This window comes from Chrysemys picta, chromosome 2, assembly GCF_011386835.1.
Source record: "Chrysemys picta bellii isolate R12L10 chromosome 2, ASM1138683v2, whole genome shotgun sequence".
Classification (NCBI taxonomy): Eukaryota; Metazoa; Chordata; order Testudines; family Emydidae; genus Chrysemys; species Chrysemys picta.
The window spans coordinates 97,732,854-97,751,268 of record NC_088792.1 but is presented as its reverse complement, the minus strand read 5'-3'; the positions used below and the strand labels follow the sequence as shown (position 1 = coordinate 97,751,268).

The following is an 18,415-nucleotide window of genomic DNA, read 5'->3' as shown; positions in this document are numbered from 1 at the left end:
GTTGATGGTATGTTTTCACAAACCAGTGAGCAAATGCATCACCATGTTCAGTTCAGCTACTTCTAAAACTTGCATATACACCACTGATTGGTGCCAGTACGACTACCAGTCCGAGTCTTTGGTTAATATCAAAAAGCAGTGCATGTACTTCGATGTTAACACTCTTTAATGCCCAAGTTACAGCTTGGTCTCCATGATTTTTGAAGATAAAGCCCAAAAGAGATATATCTAGTTCATTACAGTGAGTGGCACTAACCTTACTACAATAGAAAGGGTCTTTTAGTCTTAGCTATGGAATCACAACAGGCAACTCCATTCTATTTATAATAAGATATGCACTCTCAGGAGTGTTGAAAAACCTTTCTGTCATGGAAATACAAAATTTTCTGTTGGGAGTTTCCTCCATTGTAGGTGGTGATTTTTGAAAGCTCACCCTTGGTACATCTATGGTGGTTAGTTACATTTGATGGGACTAATACTATCAAATTTCATTTTCTCTGGAGGTTTGCCTGTCTTATTTCGGTATATGATGCTATGTGGCTGTGATGGTGCGCCTGCCCCACACTGGGCTCTAAAGGGTTAATAAGCCCTTGGAAGGCTGCGCAGGAGACAGCCAATCAAAGAGGGGCTGGGAGGAGCAGTCAATCAGGGCCGGGCTGGCCCATTTAAGAAGAGCTGCAAGGCAGAGAAGCTTCAGTCACTCCCTGGAGCTTCAGGAGAGAGGAGGACTCGCTGCCTTGCAGGCTGAAGGTAGCAAGCATCCTGGAAAGAGCAGTGCTGCAGACAAAGACCTGGGGAGCTAAAGGCAGCTCCTGGCGGGCTGCAGGGATCTGCAGGCTGAGGCCCTGAGGCAAGGGCAAAGAGATTGCTGGGGCCGTGGGGAAGTGGCCCAGGGAGATCTACAGAGGAGTCGGAGGGGACGCACAAGTGGCAGCCATCTACAGGGTCCCTGGGCTGGGACCCAGAGTAGTGGGTGGGCCTGGGTCCCCTGCTCCACAGTCACTACTGGGAAAGTGGCGGAACTCTGGACTGCAGTTGCCACTGAGGGAAGTGGCTGGACAGATATTGCTGAGCCCTTGGAAGGTGGAAATGCAGAGCATAGCATGGCTGGAGCGCTGTGTCACTGAAGAGGACGCTGCGGTCCTGGGAGTGACGTGGGTCCCAGAACAGAAGTGACGGTGGCACCACCAGAAGAGGTCGCACTACCGAGAAGGCTAATCCCCGTGACAGCCAGCAGGTGGCGGTGGAATGATGAGTAGGACCCCATCACAGTGGCACAATTGACAAAATTGTCGAGAAGCACAGTAAAAGCAACACAAGTTACATGTTTAGGTTATGGCTTATCTTTTGCTATTCTTCACCGCTTACAACACTTTTAGTAGAACTTGCCCAAACAATGAGGTTAGGATAAAAGAATTCTTCTTATCTGAAAGGGCTGGCAGCTTGATGTGAAATATATCTGTATTATAGTACCAAAGGACTAAAGCTTTCCAGTGAAGAGAAAAAAGATGAATTTCCATTAGTGTCAGCAAGGTGTACCTTTTTTTTTAATCACCTTCAACTTCTACCAATGGCTAGATTTTCAAAGGGGCTTCTATTCACTTGCAGTATTTGTACTTCCAAAACAGAATATATGTAGTCCGACTGCATCTAGCTATTCGATTTGATCCTGCAAACATCTGTGCGCACAATATTTTGGTTATGGGAGAAAATAATTGTATTCCCCAAACCGTAGACACAAAATTTGAGTCAATTTTTGAACACTTAACATCATATATTTAATAAACTGTGAGCGACACTGGTACTTTGAGCTTGCTACTACCATTGTTGATGTGATGATCAAAAATTATCATTGTGAGACGTTTTAAAAATAGACATAAGAAAGTGCTGCTGTTAAGAAAACAACCTACAAACTGTTTTCAGGTTATGTATTTATTTTGCAGTTTTCTAGCAAGTCTATTAGGAAACTTCAGAGTCAGATTTTAAAGTAGTATAGGTATGAGGAGGAAAAGAGGAGACATGAGAGCGGAGATCCAGATTCTCAAACTATGTAGGCATGTAACTCCGCTTAATTTGAATTGGAATTAGGCACCTAAATACCTTTGAGGATTTGGGCTTAATTTTGTGTGAGATGTTTCCATTACATAGTACATAGGCAAGATATTTATGACTGCTCACCATGTGGCTTTGTGCAGTGTAATTTGTTCAGGGCAAGAGCTGCATGACGGTTAGGTTGATTATTTTCTTTTTCTTTCCTATTGGGGTTGATTTTTGTTATTTATAATTCAGTAATTACTCTTATATGATCCACTTCTGCTGTCTTTGACTGTCCTTAGCTGCTATTAAAGACAATGGGAGGTCAGGGTATTCATGATTGTAGAGAATTGAGACCTTGGTGTGCAGGGGTGAGGTGGTATGCAGGCTGGCTTTGGAGTAGGCTTACGTTCTCACCCAGATATGCTTTGGTTGCAGATCTGTAGAGATATTTTTGTACTTAAAATTTGATGCACTTCTCTGTTCCTACATATTTATTCCTCCCAATGATACCAAGTTCTTACTAATACAAATGTTTTTTTTATCTTGAGAGTGCTTTATAAATAGTAATTCACTCAATCACAGGTAAGTATACTACTAATTGTACAGTTGGGGAAACTGAGGCACTGAGAAATTTAAGCTCTGTCTACTTGGCCCCACAGATCAGATTGCGGGGAAATGAATTGCAGTGTGCACTGGTGTGCTGTGATGTAACTCCCCTGTGTGGATGCTGTGGGTGCAAACTAAAAAGGTACCCAGGTTGCATTTCCTTTTAAAACAGGACTAAGTTAATATAAATTAGGTACCTTTTAGTTCATGCTATAGTGTCCACACACGGGAGTTTCAGCGCAGCATGCTAGTGCACACTCAGTTCCCACCTCAACAGTTTGAACTGTATATAAACAAGCTCTAATTCAGTGGCTCTCAGTCTTTCCAGACTACTGTACCCTTTCAGGAGTCTGCTTTATCTTGCGTACCCCCAAAATCCACCTCACTTAAAAACTACTTGTTTGCAAAATCAGACATAAAAATACAAAAGTGTCAGAGCACACTATTATTGAAACATTGCTTACTTTCTAATTTTTACCATATAATTATAAAATTAACCAATTGGAATATGAATATTGTACTTACATTTCAGTGTATAGTATATAGAGCAGTATAAACAAGTCGTCATCTGTATGAAATTTTAGTTTGTACTGATTTTGCTGGTGCTTTTTATTTAGCCAGTTGTAAAACTTGGCAAATATCTAGATGAGTTGATGTACCCCTTGGAAGACCTCTGAATACCCACAGGGTTATGTGTACCCCTGGTTGAGAACCACTGCTCTAAGTGACTTGCTGAAGGCAACAGAGGAAGTTGGAGAAGAGATTGGTGGTTAGTCTTTTTCTATGTAAAACTCCATTATGAGTCTACCAAAATAAGTTTTTCCTGTGTAAGAACTGTAGGCTCAAACCCATTATGAGAGACTCCTGGGAAATGCTTGTACAGATTTGTGTTTTAGTTTTAAATTTTTTCTCTTTCAGTAGGAGGCCCCTTTTTTCATGAACTTTGTTTCTTTTTGCTTCAGTTCCTCTGATTCAATGCGGCACTACTGCACTTCATTACTGCACATACCTTATAATTAACAGAAATTTAAAAAATTCTTGTTAGTTTTAATATTTCCTGGATGGAAAAGCCTGTGGCACATTTAGGAATGGTTACAATTCCTTGTAGTGAATTTTAAGAAGCAAATCCTAGTTTTGTTTTGTTTTAAAAAACAGGCTACTTAAATTTACTATAATTTGATAACCCTCTTTTGTTTTTGAGAACTTTCTTGTTTAGTATGAAACCCCTTTTATTGGCAACAGCTTCACATTCTTTCTCAGCAGGCAGGAGTGGATTATACTCCTGAGCAGCATTCAGTGAAATTTTTGTTTATGCTTGTTTGTAAATAATCCAAGTGAAGTTGCTTTCAAGTGTTTTCTCCCTCACCTTCCATAAAGCATACACTTATTTAACTGTCCTTTTTTGTGAAGCTGGTTGGTTTAGTTTTACACAAAATAATTAGGGTATTACTTGCAAATCAAAGCACCCCAAAAAAAGAAAAATGTTAAATGTTCTTCTGTCCAATTGTACATTTCTGGAACCACTGAAACACGATTAATAACTTTAAAATTCTGATTTGAACCTACCACAGCAAATAAATTCAGCGTGAAAGCCAAAAGTTTAATAAAATGTTTTTGAAACTTCCTCTGTGAAATTACAAGTTTCATTCCTGATTATCTGCCTGTTCATCCATCCTCAGATATACATCACATAATGATGATTTGAAATATGATATCCATAAAAATGGTTAGCAACAATATTCTGAAGTGTAGAAAAATATGATAAAGCATTAAGACAAGAGGGGTAAAATTAGGGATGGGCAGAATTGTCTCAAAAACTAATTCTCAAAGCACTTTTGCTCATCCCTACACTCCAACTAATAGTAAGCCTTCTTTTGAGCCCTGAAAACATTTGGTTAAGAACCAGCTCTGTCTCCATGCTATTTTATAGTCCTTCTACTGCTCAGTGGTGGGGAGAAGAAAACTTCCCTACTCTCAACTCAGAAAATGCCGGAGTACCATGGATGTGTAGAGGGATAGGGTTGGGGGAAAGGAAGCAGGGCTTCAGGCTGAACTGCCCCCTCTGCCAAAATAAAACAGGAAAGGGGGACTGAGCTAGCCCTTGAAGATCCAGAAGAACTAATGTCCTTTTATCTGCCCCTCCAAGACCTTAGTGGTGAATACAGGCGATTCAGGCTTTGCCTCCAGTGATAGCATGAGCCTTTAAATATAAATTAAATTAATGGAGATATCCCATCTCCTAGAACTGGAAGGGACCTTGAAAGGTCATCAAGTCCAGCCCCCTGCCTTCACTAGCAGGACCAAGTACTGATTTTGCCCCAGATCCCTAAGTGGCCCCCTCAAGGATTGAACTCACAACCCTGGGTTTAGCAGGCCAATGCTCAAACCACTGAGCTATCCCTCCCCCCCCAACAGCATCAGGCAGAGGGGAGAGAATGAGGGTCATAGGGCTTGCTTGTGAAGAGGGGTGGTTAGGCAAAGGGAGACGGCACATTTCTGGGCGTGGGGAGCTCTGAAACTCAGCAAACCTTGGTTAACCATCTTAATTATTCAGTTTTTATCTGACCCAAACCAGCTCTGCAAAGCTTTGAAGGTTATTCCTTCCCTAGGTGCGGGGATTGGTGGGACTAAGATTTAAGCAGGCTAAAAATGAGAGCCAGGATAAGTTTATACATTATAGCTGTATGTATAACTATCCTTCGAGGCCCCCAAACTTGTGCCTTTGGGGAGTCTGACTATAATAGAAGAAATTTGTTCTTTGTATTCTTTCCAAAATCTCCATTTCTCTTTTGTTTTGCCTATACCTATGCACCACTCCCTTTGAACCACTCTGGCATTCACTTAAATCTGATGATAGAGTTTGGGATTTAAGGGCAGGTTGGAATTTAAGGGCCATATATATATATATATATATATATATATATGCAGCTGTAATATGGCCATGTGCATCTCTGTACAATGGGCTAGTGTATCCCGCCCAGCAGACAAACCTGTAGGCGAGCAAGCAGAAGGGTGTGTGTTGCCGGAGATGATTTTTTTCAGAGTTTTCAGGAAATTGCTGCTTCTTTTTCGAGTGCTTGCTCATGTCAATTCCATCCTAGGTGTGTGCGCGCCCACGTACACAGTCATCAGAGATTTTTTGCCTTAGCGGTATCCGTAGGGTTGGCTGTGGCACCCCCTTGAATGCTGCACTCATGAACTGGTATATTAGGCTTCGCCGGCCCTACACCCTCTCAGTTCCTTTTTACCGCCCTTGACGGTTTGTCGGAGCACCTCGTCTTGCATTGCAAGAGCGTTATTGGTTCTTTACAACCCATTGTCCATCCTCTTTGTATGTAGTTGGTAGGTACTAGCCATTAAGTTAAGTGTTAGGTTAGTTCGGTAGTTAGAGTCCCAGCTGGGACTTTGCCCCGGAGCGGGGCATGCCCCATTGATGCCCCATTCAAACCATGTTCATCATGCAACAGCCCGATGCCTATTAGTGACCCCCACAACAGCTGTTGGAAGTGCTTGGGGGAGTCCCATAGAAAGGACAAGTGCAGAATCTGTAAGAACTTTCGCCCTAGAACCCAGAAGGGCCCGCCTCATGGAGGCTGCGCTGCGCTGCGCCACAACCTGGCAGTGCTGCATCTGACGGCTTGGCTGCTGCATGGTTAAATGCAGAGGAACAAGAGTGCTCGGCCGGTGTCAAAAAGGTTCTGTTGGGCAGCAGAAAGCCCTCCACCAGAGCAGCCTATCTGGCTAAATGGAAGCGCATTGCTTGTTGAACCTCAGATAAAAGCATTCAGCCCGAGCGGGCCTCACTGCAGTTAATCCTGGACTACTTTCTGCATCTCAAGCTTCAAGGCTGTCCCTTTCATCTATTAAGGTCCACTTGGCTGCTCTCTTGGCCTTCCATCCGCCGCTTGAGGGTAGGTTGGTTTTTGCCCAGAACATGACTTCCATGTTCCTCAAGGGTCTTGAGCACCTCTAGCTGCACGTCAGGGACCCAGTCCCTCTGTGGGACCTGAACCTTGTGCTGTCACAGCTTATGGGACCCCCTTCGAGCCTCTAGCTTCCTGCTCTCTCCTTCTCTTTCCTGGAAGGTTGTGTTCTTGGTTGCAATAACATCTGCCCACAGGGTCTCTGAAATTAGGGTGCTTTCCTTGGAACCACCCTATACAGTCTTTTACAGAGACAAGGTTCAGCTGCGGCCACACCGGCTTTCCTGCCCAAGAGAGTCTCACAGTTTCATACAGGCTAAGACATTTACTTACCTGTCTTTTTTCTAAAGCTGCATAAATCTGAGGAGCATAGGTTGCATTCCCTAGATGTCAGGAGGGCGCTAGCCTTCTACATTGAAAGGCCCAAGCCATTTCGCAAGTCGACACAATTGTTTGTCATGGTGGCCGACAGGATGAAAGGTCGTCCAGTGTCTGCTCAAAGAATTTCTTCTTGGATCACTGTCTCCATTCGCTGGTGCTATGATCAGGCAAAGGTGCCCCCTCTAGCGATCATAACCACTAATTCAACCAGGGCACAAGGCTCTTCAGCAGCTTTCCTAGTCCAAGTGCCTATCTGGGACATCTGTAGTGCGACCACCTGGTCGTTTGTCCACACATTCACATCCCATTATGCACTTACCCTGCAGGCCAGGATGATGCTGGCTTCGATAGAGCAGTGTTGCAAGCCACAAGACCGTGAACTCCAAGCCCACTTCCGAGGATACTGCTTGTGAGTCACCTAGAATGGAATGGACATGAGCAAGCACTTGAAGAAGAAAAAACGGTTACCTACCTTTTCGTAACTGTTGTTCTTCAAGATGTGTTGCCCATGTCCATTCCATTACCCGCCCTCCTGCCCCTCTGTCAGAGTTGCTGGCAAGAAGGAACTGAGAGAGCGTAGGGCCAGCGGTGCCTAATATACCAGCATATGAGTGCAGCACTCAAGGGGGTGCTGCAGTCGACTCTACGGATACCACTAAAGCAAAAATCTCTGACGACTGTGCACATGGGCGCGCACACATCTAGAATGGAATGGACATGAACAACACATGTCAAAGAACAACAGTTATGAAAAGGTAGGTAACCATTTTTTTCAGGTGGAAGGGGGTTTTATTGGTGTGTGTGTGTGTGTGTGTGTGTGTGTGTGTGTGTGTGACTTGAAGGGGTATGGAGTGGGCACGGTGGGCGGCCTCTGAACCCTTGCACTTGCTGTACCTGTTTGGTGAATAAACAGAAGACTTCATGGTCCAGGACCATCAACTTAGCTCCTTCTAAATTCAAGGGGGAGAAAAATAAAGATGCAGGAATGTGGTTGCTAGCTTCCACTTATTAATAACTGTCATTTTTAGAAGGGCCTACTTTGCACTCTGGAATAATGGCCAGGAATGCTTTATTTAAAAATCAACTGTTTTGGCTTACAGGGCTCTTAACTGCTCTCCCCCACCCCAAACCTGATACGTTTTAAAATTTGTTTTGTACTATTATAGTTTTTTTTAAATGGTCAATAGACATTTTATATGAAATGTAGTAATACACATTTGTGTTTGTAAGTTTACATTCTATATATACCTCATGCAACCTCATGAAACCATTATGTTTGGGCAGGATATAAGGCAGGGTATAGTTTGTATCTATATCATATAATTAATTAATACAAATATATACAGCATACAAATTCTGCTCTGACTTAGAACTTGCCCATTGACTTCAATTGAGGTGGTGTGGGGTATAACTCAGAGCACAACCCGACTAGTATGTTTGTTCTGAAATATAGCATGCACATTGGGTTTTTTTGTTTAAAGGTAATGTTTTAAAGCCCTGAAGTATGGGGATATAATGGAAGCACAGATAGAATCTTAAGCACAATGGCACTAGAGGATGCAACAGTACATTCACACTGAAATGGGCACAGTCTACCATACTGAAAGGGTTTACCTGGTTCTGTGTTTTTATTAAACTGCTTAGTGCATGGCTACTTGTTACGCTTACTCACTTGAGTCTGTTTGAGAAAGTTAAATTAAACGGTTAGCACATTTATGCCTATCTGCGGGTATCAGATGATTGAGAAATACATTTAAAAAAAACAAACTCTCCTGGGAGGTTATTGTAGCTTCTTTGATGTGACTAATTAGTCCACTCAAAGTAAGCAGTGACTAACAGTCTAATAACTGGCTAACAGAAGGAACTTCATAACGTTTTCAAATTCTTAATCAGAGGAACCTTTCAGTGCTTTGCAAGAAGTTGAGAATAATTCTCCTTCCTGAGAAATAGTTGCCAGTGGTCAGATCATAAAGTACGTAGTCACTTTTCTCCAAGGTATATTTGCGAATCTTGGCCTTTGAAGAGTTTAAATATTGGGGGAGAGCAGTGCGCCTGGAAATGTGTTTAAACTGCTAAGTTTGATCCTAGCTCTGTTCAACAGACTCAAAGCAAACATTTTAGTTTGCGGAGGCTGACTTACAGTAACTCGCCGTCTTTGCAGAGTTTCATAGAGAAGGAGATACTTCTGATAGATAGCAGTAAAAAAACTCAAGCTTTTATTTGGGACTATGTTAATGCTTCTCATTTCTTAAGTAGCAGTACTAAAAAAAATTTAATGATTATAAAAATAGAAATTAAAATTAAATCATACAAATTGAAAGGAAGAAATTGTACAACTCAGTGTCTGCAAATTTGGTAGTTAACTATGACTGTAGATGTCTACCCCTGCTGTATTTAGTTTTTTCTTCTTTTTTTGCTGGAACTATGTAGTGATTCTACAGCTGCTATGGGATTCTTTCTCATTGAACTAAGCAGTCAGTATAACGTTTCCAAATGTCAACAAGCATCTCAGAGATGGTTTGTATTCTATATACCATTCATACCCAGCCACCTGAGCATTTCTGATGCTGGATGTGAGGCTAAATCCCTCTTGCCTTACTTGCATGAGTAGTTCCACAGAACCCCTGGGATTACTTGCGCGAGGAAAGCAAGGAGGGTTTGGGCCTTCTAGTAGAAGGTAAATTTAAAAGCTCACCACCTGCTGATACCTGGGCTTCTGTGTTTCTCTTGCAGCAGTCAGTGACGTCACAAACACCTAAAACGGAGTGCGGGGGCTGCACTCGCTGAATGGCGTTAAGTGTCAGAGCAATAACCCACTGTCTGTAATGGGAGAAACACTTAGCCCTGAAGTCAGCAAGGAAGAAAGATGATTTTCAGCTATTTGGATTTCAGTTGTATTTATTTGCTCTTTTAAAGCCTGTGCAGATTTCGACCCCAATCCAGCTCTTTCAGAAGCAGGCGCCTGCTTCTTTAGAGCCCCTGGGTCTGCAAAGTGCTGAGGGCCCTCAACTCCTATTGACTTCAGTGGATGTTGAGGATCATAGAATCATAGAATATCAGGGTTGGAAGGGACCTCAGGAGGTTATCTCGTCCAACCCCTTGCTTAAAGCAGGACTAATCCCCAGACAGATTTTTGCCCCAAATCCCTAAATGGCCCCCTCAAGGATTGAACTCACAACCCTGGGTTTAGCAGGCCAAGGATGCTCAGCATCTCTCAGGATCAGGCTCTTGCTGTGGCTGGGTAGGTTACTCACTCGGGCAGCAGCAGCCAGATTGACTAGTAGGATTGTACAGGAATTCTGTTCACTGCAAGCAGCTTTGGTGACTTGGTCCAAAGCCTGTAGAAGTCAATGGAAAGGCTCAAGCCCCCATTGATTACCTTCAGTAATATGCAGGTGTAGTTTCTTTTTCTGCCCCATGAATTCTCTGCACTGGATTAGTGCAAGGCATCCTGGCGATGCTCTCTGCCTACACTTTTTCCCTTTTGTGTGTGAGAACACAAACAGCTGGGGAGCCTGTACTGAACAAGGTGGTTTCTGCAGCTGCGGACTGACTTGCGATACCTTTGTGCACCTGCATGGGTGCAGATAGTCTCTTTGCATCCCCTTTCTGTGGCATATACTGGTTATGATTTGAGAGCTTAAACTGGTCTTTTGTAGTTAATCAAGTTTATTTAAGCACTTTTCATTTTAGCAATATGGGCCCAATGCTGCAGTCCTACAGAGAGAAACTCCCAATTAAAGCCAATGGGGTTTTGCTTGAGGCTGACCCAAAGCTGGGCTTTAAATTTCCTACTACATTTTAATTTTTCTCCTGGGTAAAAAATTCTAGCTAGTTATTGACTTGAATTAAAGAAAGTTCTTCTGTTGTTCAAACTTTTTAGAAGAGTTCTAAACTTCCACATGTTACTCCCGGGGCACCCAATGATGTAGCTCAAGAAGGATTTGGTTCTGATCCTGTTGCTGTCAGTGTGACTTTGGACTCTACATGGACCTGATCCTGCACCACTGAAGTCAGTAAGGGCTTTGACATTGATTTCAAAGAGTGCAGGATCAAGCCCTATACTCCATAAAGCATAGGGATTGCATTGTTACAGAGTGTTCTGGGCTTGTGCTCAGTTTTGAAACAAAAGATTGAATGCAAATTTGAGCTGTACTGTGTGCACTGTTATAATGACCATGAAGGTAAGCTTGATAAGATAATAGGGATATACTATCTCGTAAAATTTTCATATCACAAAGAAGGGCCCAGTTCTGCAAACTCTTGCTACCTGGCATTATGCTTCTGGGACTGTTTACAGTAGTAAGCGCTACTACTCCTGACAGTGTTGACAGGCTAAGGTCCATAGTTAGTACCGCTCACAGTAACTCTTCTCCAGTTATTTCAATGTATTTTATTTCCGCAGAAATTTTAAAAAAGACAAAAGAAAGGAACACGATGATAAAAAGAAAAGCAGGGAAAGAACTGTGTATCTGTATTCTAAAGTTCTCAAATAATGTTTGCAAAATGCCACACATATGATGGGGGAAAAAATAACTTAAGTCGAAAATCCATTACAAACAGGAACATAAAACTGTCCATTTTAAGTTGTTAGCTTAGATAAGATATACTGTTTGTAAGGCACAAATTGTTTGTACAATGTATGTTCAAGCACTGCGAATAAAGTAAGCATAGTTCTTACTATTTATCAGTTTTTGTAGCCTGTGATACAGCTTGATTATATTTTTTATAACTCATTATGAATTTTGCAATACATATCTGTGTCAGTGTCTCTAAATCACCTCCTATGTGTGCAGTTGTTCAGAATATAAAAAATAACAAGCTTGGGACCAAGGTGTTGGATTTAAACTTTCCTACATATAGTAAGAAACATTTTAGTTAATACACGTACTGTGGAATTTATCAAATAAATCAGCCATAATTCTACAGGTGTATTTTTCCAGCAAAATATATTTACCTGTTTTGTTTTGTTTTTTGCTTGCTTTTTGCTTGAGGGTAGTAAAAAAGCGGTAATCAATGTATGTATGCAAGAAACTTAGAACACCCATATACTAATGAGGTTGGCAATGGCTCTATTACATCATTCCAAATAGCAAAATACTGGGTCTCAAAAACACAGACCTTTTTAAACACAAGGGAAATGGCTTCTTTATTAGATATCTATTCCATTAAGAATCTGATTATTCAGTCTTTTTTACATGCCCCCCCCATTTTGGTTCATAGCAACCAAAAATGCTACTTTTCTGGGAAAAACTGATATTCTGACTACAGTTTTGTAATTTAATGATGGAGAGTTTCCTTAGTAAACCAAATTTAGAGTACTAGAATGCTTATCTTATATCCAGACCTTGAACATAAAAGGCATTTTATACCAGCAATTGTTCATTTAATGAGCAATTGCAGAGTGCAGGACGGTTAAGGGATTGAGCTATATGCACCATTATTGCAAGAAGTATTCCGAAATACCAGAAATAGGACGTAAGCTCTGATCAGGGAGACTGTGAGCACAATTACCTTCTTTTCAAATCCTTCTGTGACACTGCGGGAGGAAAAAGGACTTTGAAACTTGAAAGGAAAGAGCTTGCTTTCAACCTCAAAAGCTAGGAGGAAAGGGCTCTGAAATTTGCTCAGTATTCCCAATTCACCATTAGCCTGTTTCTTCCTTTAGCCTCAAGGCATTCTCCGCTTTTTGAAAAGATGTTAAGAAATTCAGTCACAATAGAGAGCCTAGTTTTGAACATGTTTCACTCGGTCCATTGAGGTCTGGTCTTCAGCCTTTGTGTGGGGTGAATTGAGCTGAGCAGCTAGCTGGTTGGGGAGAGGTGAATGAGCAGTCTCTGTGCAGTCACAAATTCTGGCAAAGAAAAGATTACCCTTTCCTTTATTTTACAATATGCATTCCTGTACAATCCTGCTAGTGGCAATATGCGGAGCAGAGCTTGTGCTTAAGTCAATACGGAGCACTTGGTTTATAGCAACTCTTGTTAAGTTTGTCTTGTAATTGAAGCTGCTGTTGACCTTGCTTGGAGACCATTTGTAAAACCGTTTATTTAGCATAAACTGAAATAATAAACCCTCCTTCTCTTAGGCCGATTGTGATAGGGTGACATTAGTTTGATTTAATGATTAGCCGCCTGACCCCCTCAGCTAGAGAGAGCTGCTTGAATAGAAAGAGTTCACTAGGAAGCACACAGGAAGAATACTAATGAGCTTGTTAAATTTAGCATGGCACCAACCACTTTTAATTCCTCTAATGGGAGAAGCACTGCCTCTGAGAGAGAGGGAGGGAGATAGAGGGAGGGGGAGGGAGAGAGAGAGAGGAATGTCCACATACCCGTAGCTAGAGAATTTCGGTCAAGAGAAGAGCTTGGAGAGAGTAAGCCAGGGTCTTTTGGACTGAGTTGTAAGTATGTTGTCTGTTCTCTTACCCAGATGACGTGTGTCCTCCTTAATCAGTTGCAAGACAATAATGCTAGTTGCAAGTTGCATATAGAAATATGATTATGAAGCCTAAAGCATGCAGCCTTAGCTACAATGATGACTTGTCATTTAAATGTGGGCATCTCAGAATTTTGTTGAGGGGAGCTTCAGCATCTTAAGCAATGGTGTGAAACTGACTTTAAAAGGCTTGGAATAAAAAAGTTTCCACTTGTGTCTGCAGAACGTTAATGAAAACAAACAAACAAAAGTTTAATGGAGACAAGAAGTTTAGTGGACTGACATGTTGATGTTTGTTTCCCTTATTTTTTTTTTCATTTTTGTTAGGTAAACAAAATAAATAATTAAAATGCATTTGCTTAGGCAAATAGATAGATTACAAGCTTTTTGAAAAGATTTGTTAATAAAACAAAGTATTCTTTGGTGCTATGTTTAAAAAAATGAGTATGGCTAAATACCAAGAATAAATATATTTCCCATTAGATGGGAGAATCTTGGATTAATTTGATAGCTCCAGACTGGGTACTTGTTTAAACGTGTGTGTGGCTACTAGCTAGTTATCATTCAGTGGGGACACATGTGGAGAAGGAGAAGCTAGTGCAAATTTTATCATTTAGGCATGATTCCTTTTTCTGTAATACCTCAGTAAGTCAGGAGAAATTGTGCTAAAAAGTGGGGGTACAAAACAGGTGTGAGAGGAGAATCAGGCCTTTTGACTTTAAATCATTCATCTCTCTGAAACTTTTTAGTAAATCAGATGTTTCTTTTGACCCTAAAGCAGGCCGTTTTTTAAACATAGGATAGCAGTAACCGTTGTCTTGTGTTTGGCTGTAAGAATCTATTGGCAGATGCTGCTAGAGAAGTGGGTTGTTTGCTTACATTTTTGCTATAGACTCCCACTTGTTGCCATGGTGGACGGTATGTTTCTGTCAATAATTTGGCCTGGCGCAGCTTGTCTGCACTTACTCTTAAACTTTATTGAACAATTCAGCTGAAACAGAATGAGATTAGACAGCTTTCGCCTTTTGGCTCACTGAAGTGGTTTTACTGCAGTTACAAGAGCAGGCAGAATTATTGCAAGAAAAGTTTCCCTTCAGTGTATAGAGAATTCTTTCAAATCACTCGGCTATTTGTATTCTGGAGTGCGTGTACTGTCAAGTTTTTCATCTACTCCCATATCAAAAGCACCTCTGTGGTGCAGAGTATGAAGTAAACTCTTAACAAAATGTTTATCCATTGGATTTCCTTATTATTGCAAAAATGCCATGTTGTTTACTTAAAAAAATATTTCTGTGTGACTATTTAGAGGGGAAGCAGTGTTCAAAAATGATTGACTGGCTAAACAGTAAGCATTACTTTTATGAGGAAAAATAATTTGTTGGTGTTGGAAAATATTTTTTCTCCTTTTTAAGAGCTGTTTATTAAAACGAAACACATTTTGCTTTAATTTTCAAAGTTACTAAAAGTAGGTTTGAATTTCAGTCAGCAATTAAAAAAATCATCTCATTTCATACCAGTAATTGGTGCCTTGATTCTTGACACATGCAGGTTTTGAGAGGGACAGAATAAAACTTCATTATTCAAACAGACATGGACTTCTTGTTCTATTCTGGGATGGCATTTTAACAAATGTTAACTTTACATGAAGAGTAAAAGAAATGAAATCCTTATCTGATTTTCAAATTGATTATGTTGATATACAAATCACTTCAGCATAGTATAGTAGCATAGGTTAGTCCTACTTTAGTTAAGGGTCTGTCAGCATTTCAAATAGAATATAATCCCCTATTTTTAAGAGTTTGCATCTCGTCTGCAAAAGTTCACTTTAAGGTGAAACTTCATATAAAAGGCTTGAGCCAGAGAGAAAATTGGTGGAAAAATTACTTGGACTATTTTTTAAGTTATACAAGCAGTTTTATAAAACCTAATATAAGTTGTAAACTAAAAACAGCTTCAGTGTAAAAATAGGAGAACTTTAAACCCCATTAATCCAGAGGATAGAGTAGTGCTTATGCATATTAATACAAAGGAAAAAAAAACAGGCAAAGATTGTTAGCTCTGCAATATTTTTGTCCCTATTTATATTAACTACTTCACCATGGGCCCAATCCCGCAAGTCCTCTATGCACAGATGGGAGAACATGGAGGATCTGGGCCCAGTGACTAGCTCCTCTTCAGAAGCGGGTTGATATAATAATTGCAAATGTACAAATAATCCATACATTTACACAAACTACATTGAAGTTTTTCTTTTCTACTTTTGGGGAAAAAATGTGCCCAAAACACTACAATTAAAGTAAAGTTGTAGAATGATAAAAGCTAGTTTAGATAGTGGTCAGAACTCAGCCTGATGCATTTAGATATTGCTGTATGCACAGGCCCCATTTCTGAACTCATTTATAGCAGTGAAAATCAGGGGTAACTCGACTGAAGTCAGTGGAGTCCCAACTGATGTAAAGTTTGTGAGAGATTAGAATTGGGTTTATACCCTTTCTTATCCCTGTACTGAGTAGGCACAAGAGGGGGAGTTAAAGATGAACTTTTAGCCAGAACTTTGAACGTTCTGGCCTTTGACAGTTAAAGCTGGATTCTTATCATTCTGAACTGTTCTTTTTTTGGTGCATCAATTATAAAATAGTGGCGATACATTTTTTTTTTCTTTCTAAATGTGTTTTTGGTTAGTGTTCTTGTTGTTATCTGTTTTTGCACCAGAATTTTTGATGAGCTCCCGAACACTTTTCCGCAGTTGTTTATGAACATATCTCTTAATATTTATATAGGACAATATTTATCAGTGCATAGTTATAAAGTGGGCCTTCTGGAAACAGGAATCTGGAGACCAAATGTTCTGACTTTGTAGATATAGGTCAGGACTCCAGCCAGTGATTACAGAATTGTTAACCAGCTCTCTTCCTGCCCTTATATAAGCAGTGATTTACTGTCAGAAGGGTGTAGATGTGTGTGTAGATGATGGACCTTTGAAGTCATATGTCTCACGTGAAAGGTACCTGAAAGTGTGTGGTTAACGGTTGAACACCTGCACTGCTTGCATCTCTTTAAATGTGTGTGTATATAATACATATAGGGTGGGGCTTTGTGTGGGAGCCATCGGTGGAGTAGCCACGGATGGGTCCTTTGCACCTCCTTTACATCAAGTTAAAGGCTGTCAGAGGGTGGCTTAGAGAGAGACTGGGCAAAGGGCCACAGTAAGAGTGATGTCATGCATCCCATGGCCATAACAACACATTCAGAGTGGGCTGAAACAGCCATTTCAGCCCATCCCCTGGAGAAGCGAGCACAAGGCCTGTATTTCAGGCCTAGGCACTGGCCCCAGGTTGGGGGTTGGAATTCACCTTCCTAGTTCCTCTGCATATCAGCCACAGAAAATCCAGTCATTTGGGTTCCATGCAGGGCAGCTGAATTTCACCCATACTGGTTACATACAGATAAGAGTAAACTATATTTTTAATGTATTTGTGTGTAAAAGATGTTTAACTCAATGCTGTAAAGTGTTAACCTCCAAGTCTGTACATCTCGACATATGTGGGTGACACTATTACAGCAGGTGACTTTACTGCTCGTACCTTGTGCTTGCTGAGTAACTGGAACTGGGTAAACGCATTATACTGTCGCCTACCTTAATTTTAATGAGTAGGGCCTTTTCTATTACTCCAGGCTCTTGTCTTTTAACAGTGCATCTTTTGGGGATGGAGAGGCACAGTGGCAAATACAAAGCAGCAGTGGGTGGCTAGACTTGATTTAGTCTCAGCTAGCAGGGTTCATCTTCTCCTGTTTGTGACAAATTGTTTTTTTCCTCCCAGTCAAGCAGCCAAAAATTCCAGCCTACTTGTCCCAGAGGCAAGAAAACAGCAAGTCTGTGTCCGTTCGTGTAGGATTAATAGCCCCGCTGGTAAATGCATCAATGAATGGGTGATGATGATCTACTGCTGAACTGCCACTTGGTCTGAGTGGGCTAGTTTTTTCAGCTTGTATCCCAGAACATCTTTCATAACCACACATGCACCTACTGTCACAATCTTACATTGCGGCTTTGAAAGTGGTGAAAAGGGGGGAAAAGTACTTTTATTTTATTTGCTATAAGTGGTCTAAAAGTGTGTCTCTCTCTCTCTCTCTTTTTCTCTCTCGTTCTCATTTTTTCCCCAGAGGATGAAAGTCCTGGACAGACCTATCACAGAGAGAGAAGAAACGCAATCACAATGCAGCCACAAGGTGGGCAAGGCCTCAGTAAAATCAGTGAAGAGCCTTCAACATCTAGTGAGGAAAGGGCCTCATTAATAAAGAAGGAGATCCATGGATCTATATCGCACCTTTCTGAGCCTTCTGTACCTTATCGTGGGACGGTTTTTGCAATGGACCCCAGGAATGGTTACATGGATCCTCATTATCGTGAGTATTTAATGCAAGTTCATTTCAGAAAGCAAGATTGGAAGGATACTGAAGCTGTCATATTTAATTGCATTTTGTATTGGCACTTTTCATCTCTCTCAGGATGAATCATTTTGCCTGCATATGTCTAAGATAATATAAGAATATTTATTCTTTTCGTTTATGTAGGATAACGTTGTAAACAGTTGCATTGTATCCCTAAATTAGCATAGGCCTCTGCAAAAGAGACTTCAGTAGGGCATGTATCATCTGTTGCTAATCTTCATGAACCATCAGATGTTATATTTGCTCCACCTTCTTAGCAATACATAAAACAAAACTAATTTAAAAAGAGCAGAGAGGAAAAGCAAATAGGCTTTAAAACAATTCTTTAAAAGCTATTTTAACTACAATTTAAAGAAAGGAGGGAACACATCTTTTGGAAAGAGATTTTTTTGTTTTGTTTTGTTTTGTCATTTTCTCCCCAGCTACAGTCCCCCTGAGTTACTGAAAAAAGTGAATGGTTTCAACCTCTGAAGTCCTGCTCAGGCATTAATAAAAAGTAAGAAAGTAACTGACACTTGAACACAGATGTGGAATGGATTTCTCCACAGGCAAAATATGAGGGAGTTAAGCAATTTTTT

The 18,415-nt window shown here is 40.8% G+C and overlaps 1 protein-coding gene across 9 annotated transcripts in view; it reads left to right on the top strand.

The window, feature by feature from the left end:
- Positions 1-18,415, top strand: part of GLI3 (GLI family zinc finger 3) — a 244,377-nt gene that overhangs the window by 63,213 nt on the left and 162,749 nt on the right. For 7 of the 9 annotated variants that reach the window (XM_024106445.3, XM_065583838.1, XM_065583839.1 and 4 more), the window contains one exon: positions 17,550-17,792. In XM_024106445.3, the coding sequence (XP_023962213.2) occupies positions 17,603-17,792 (190 nt within the window). In that variant the 5' untranslated portion in view covers positions 17,550-17,602. Of the gene's footprint in view, positions 1-13,232; positions 13,351-17,549; positions 17,793-18,415 lie in introns of those variants that run through there. The other 2 variants (XM_065583841.1, XM_005287344.4) reach the window with 1 other exon arrangement.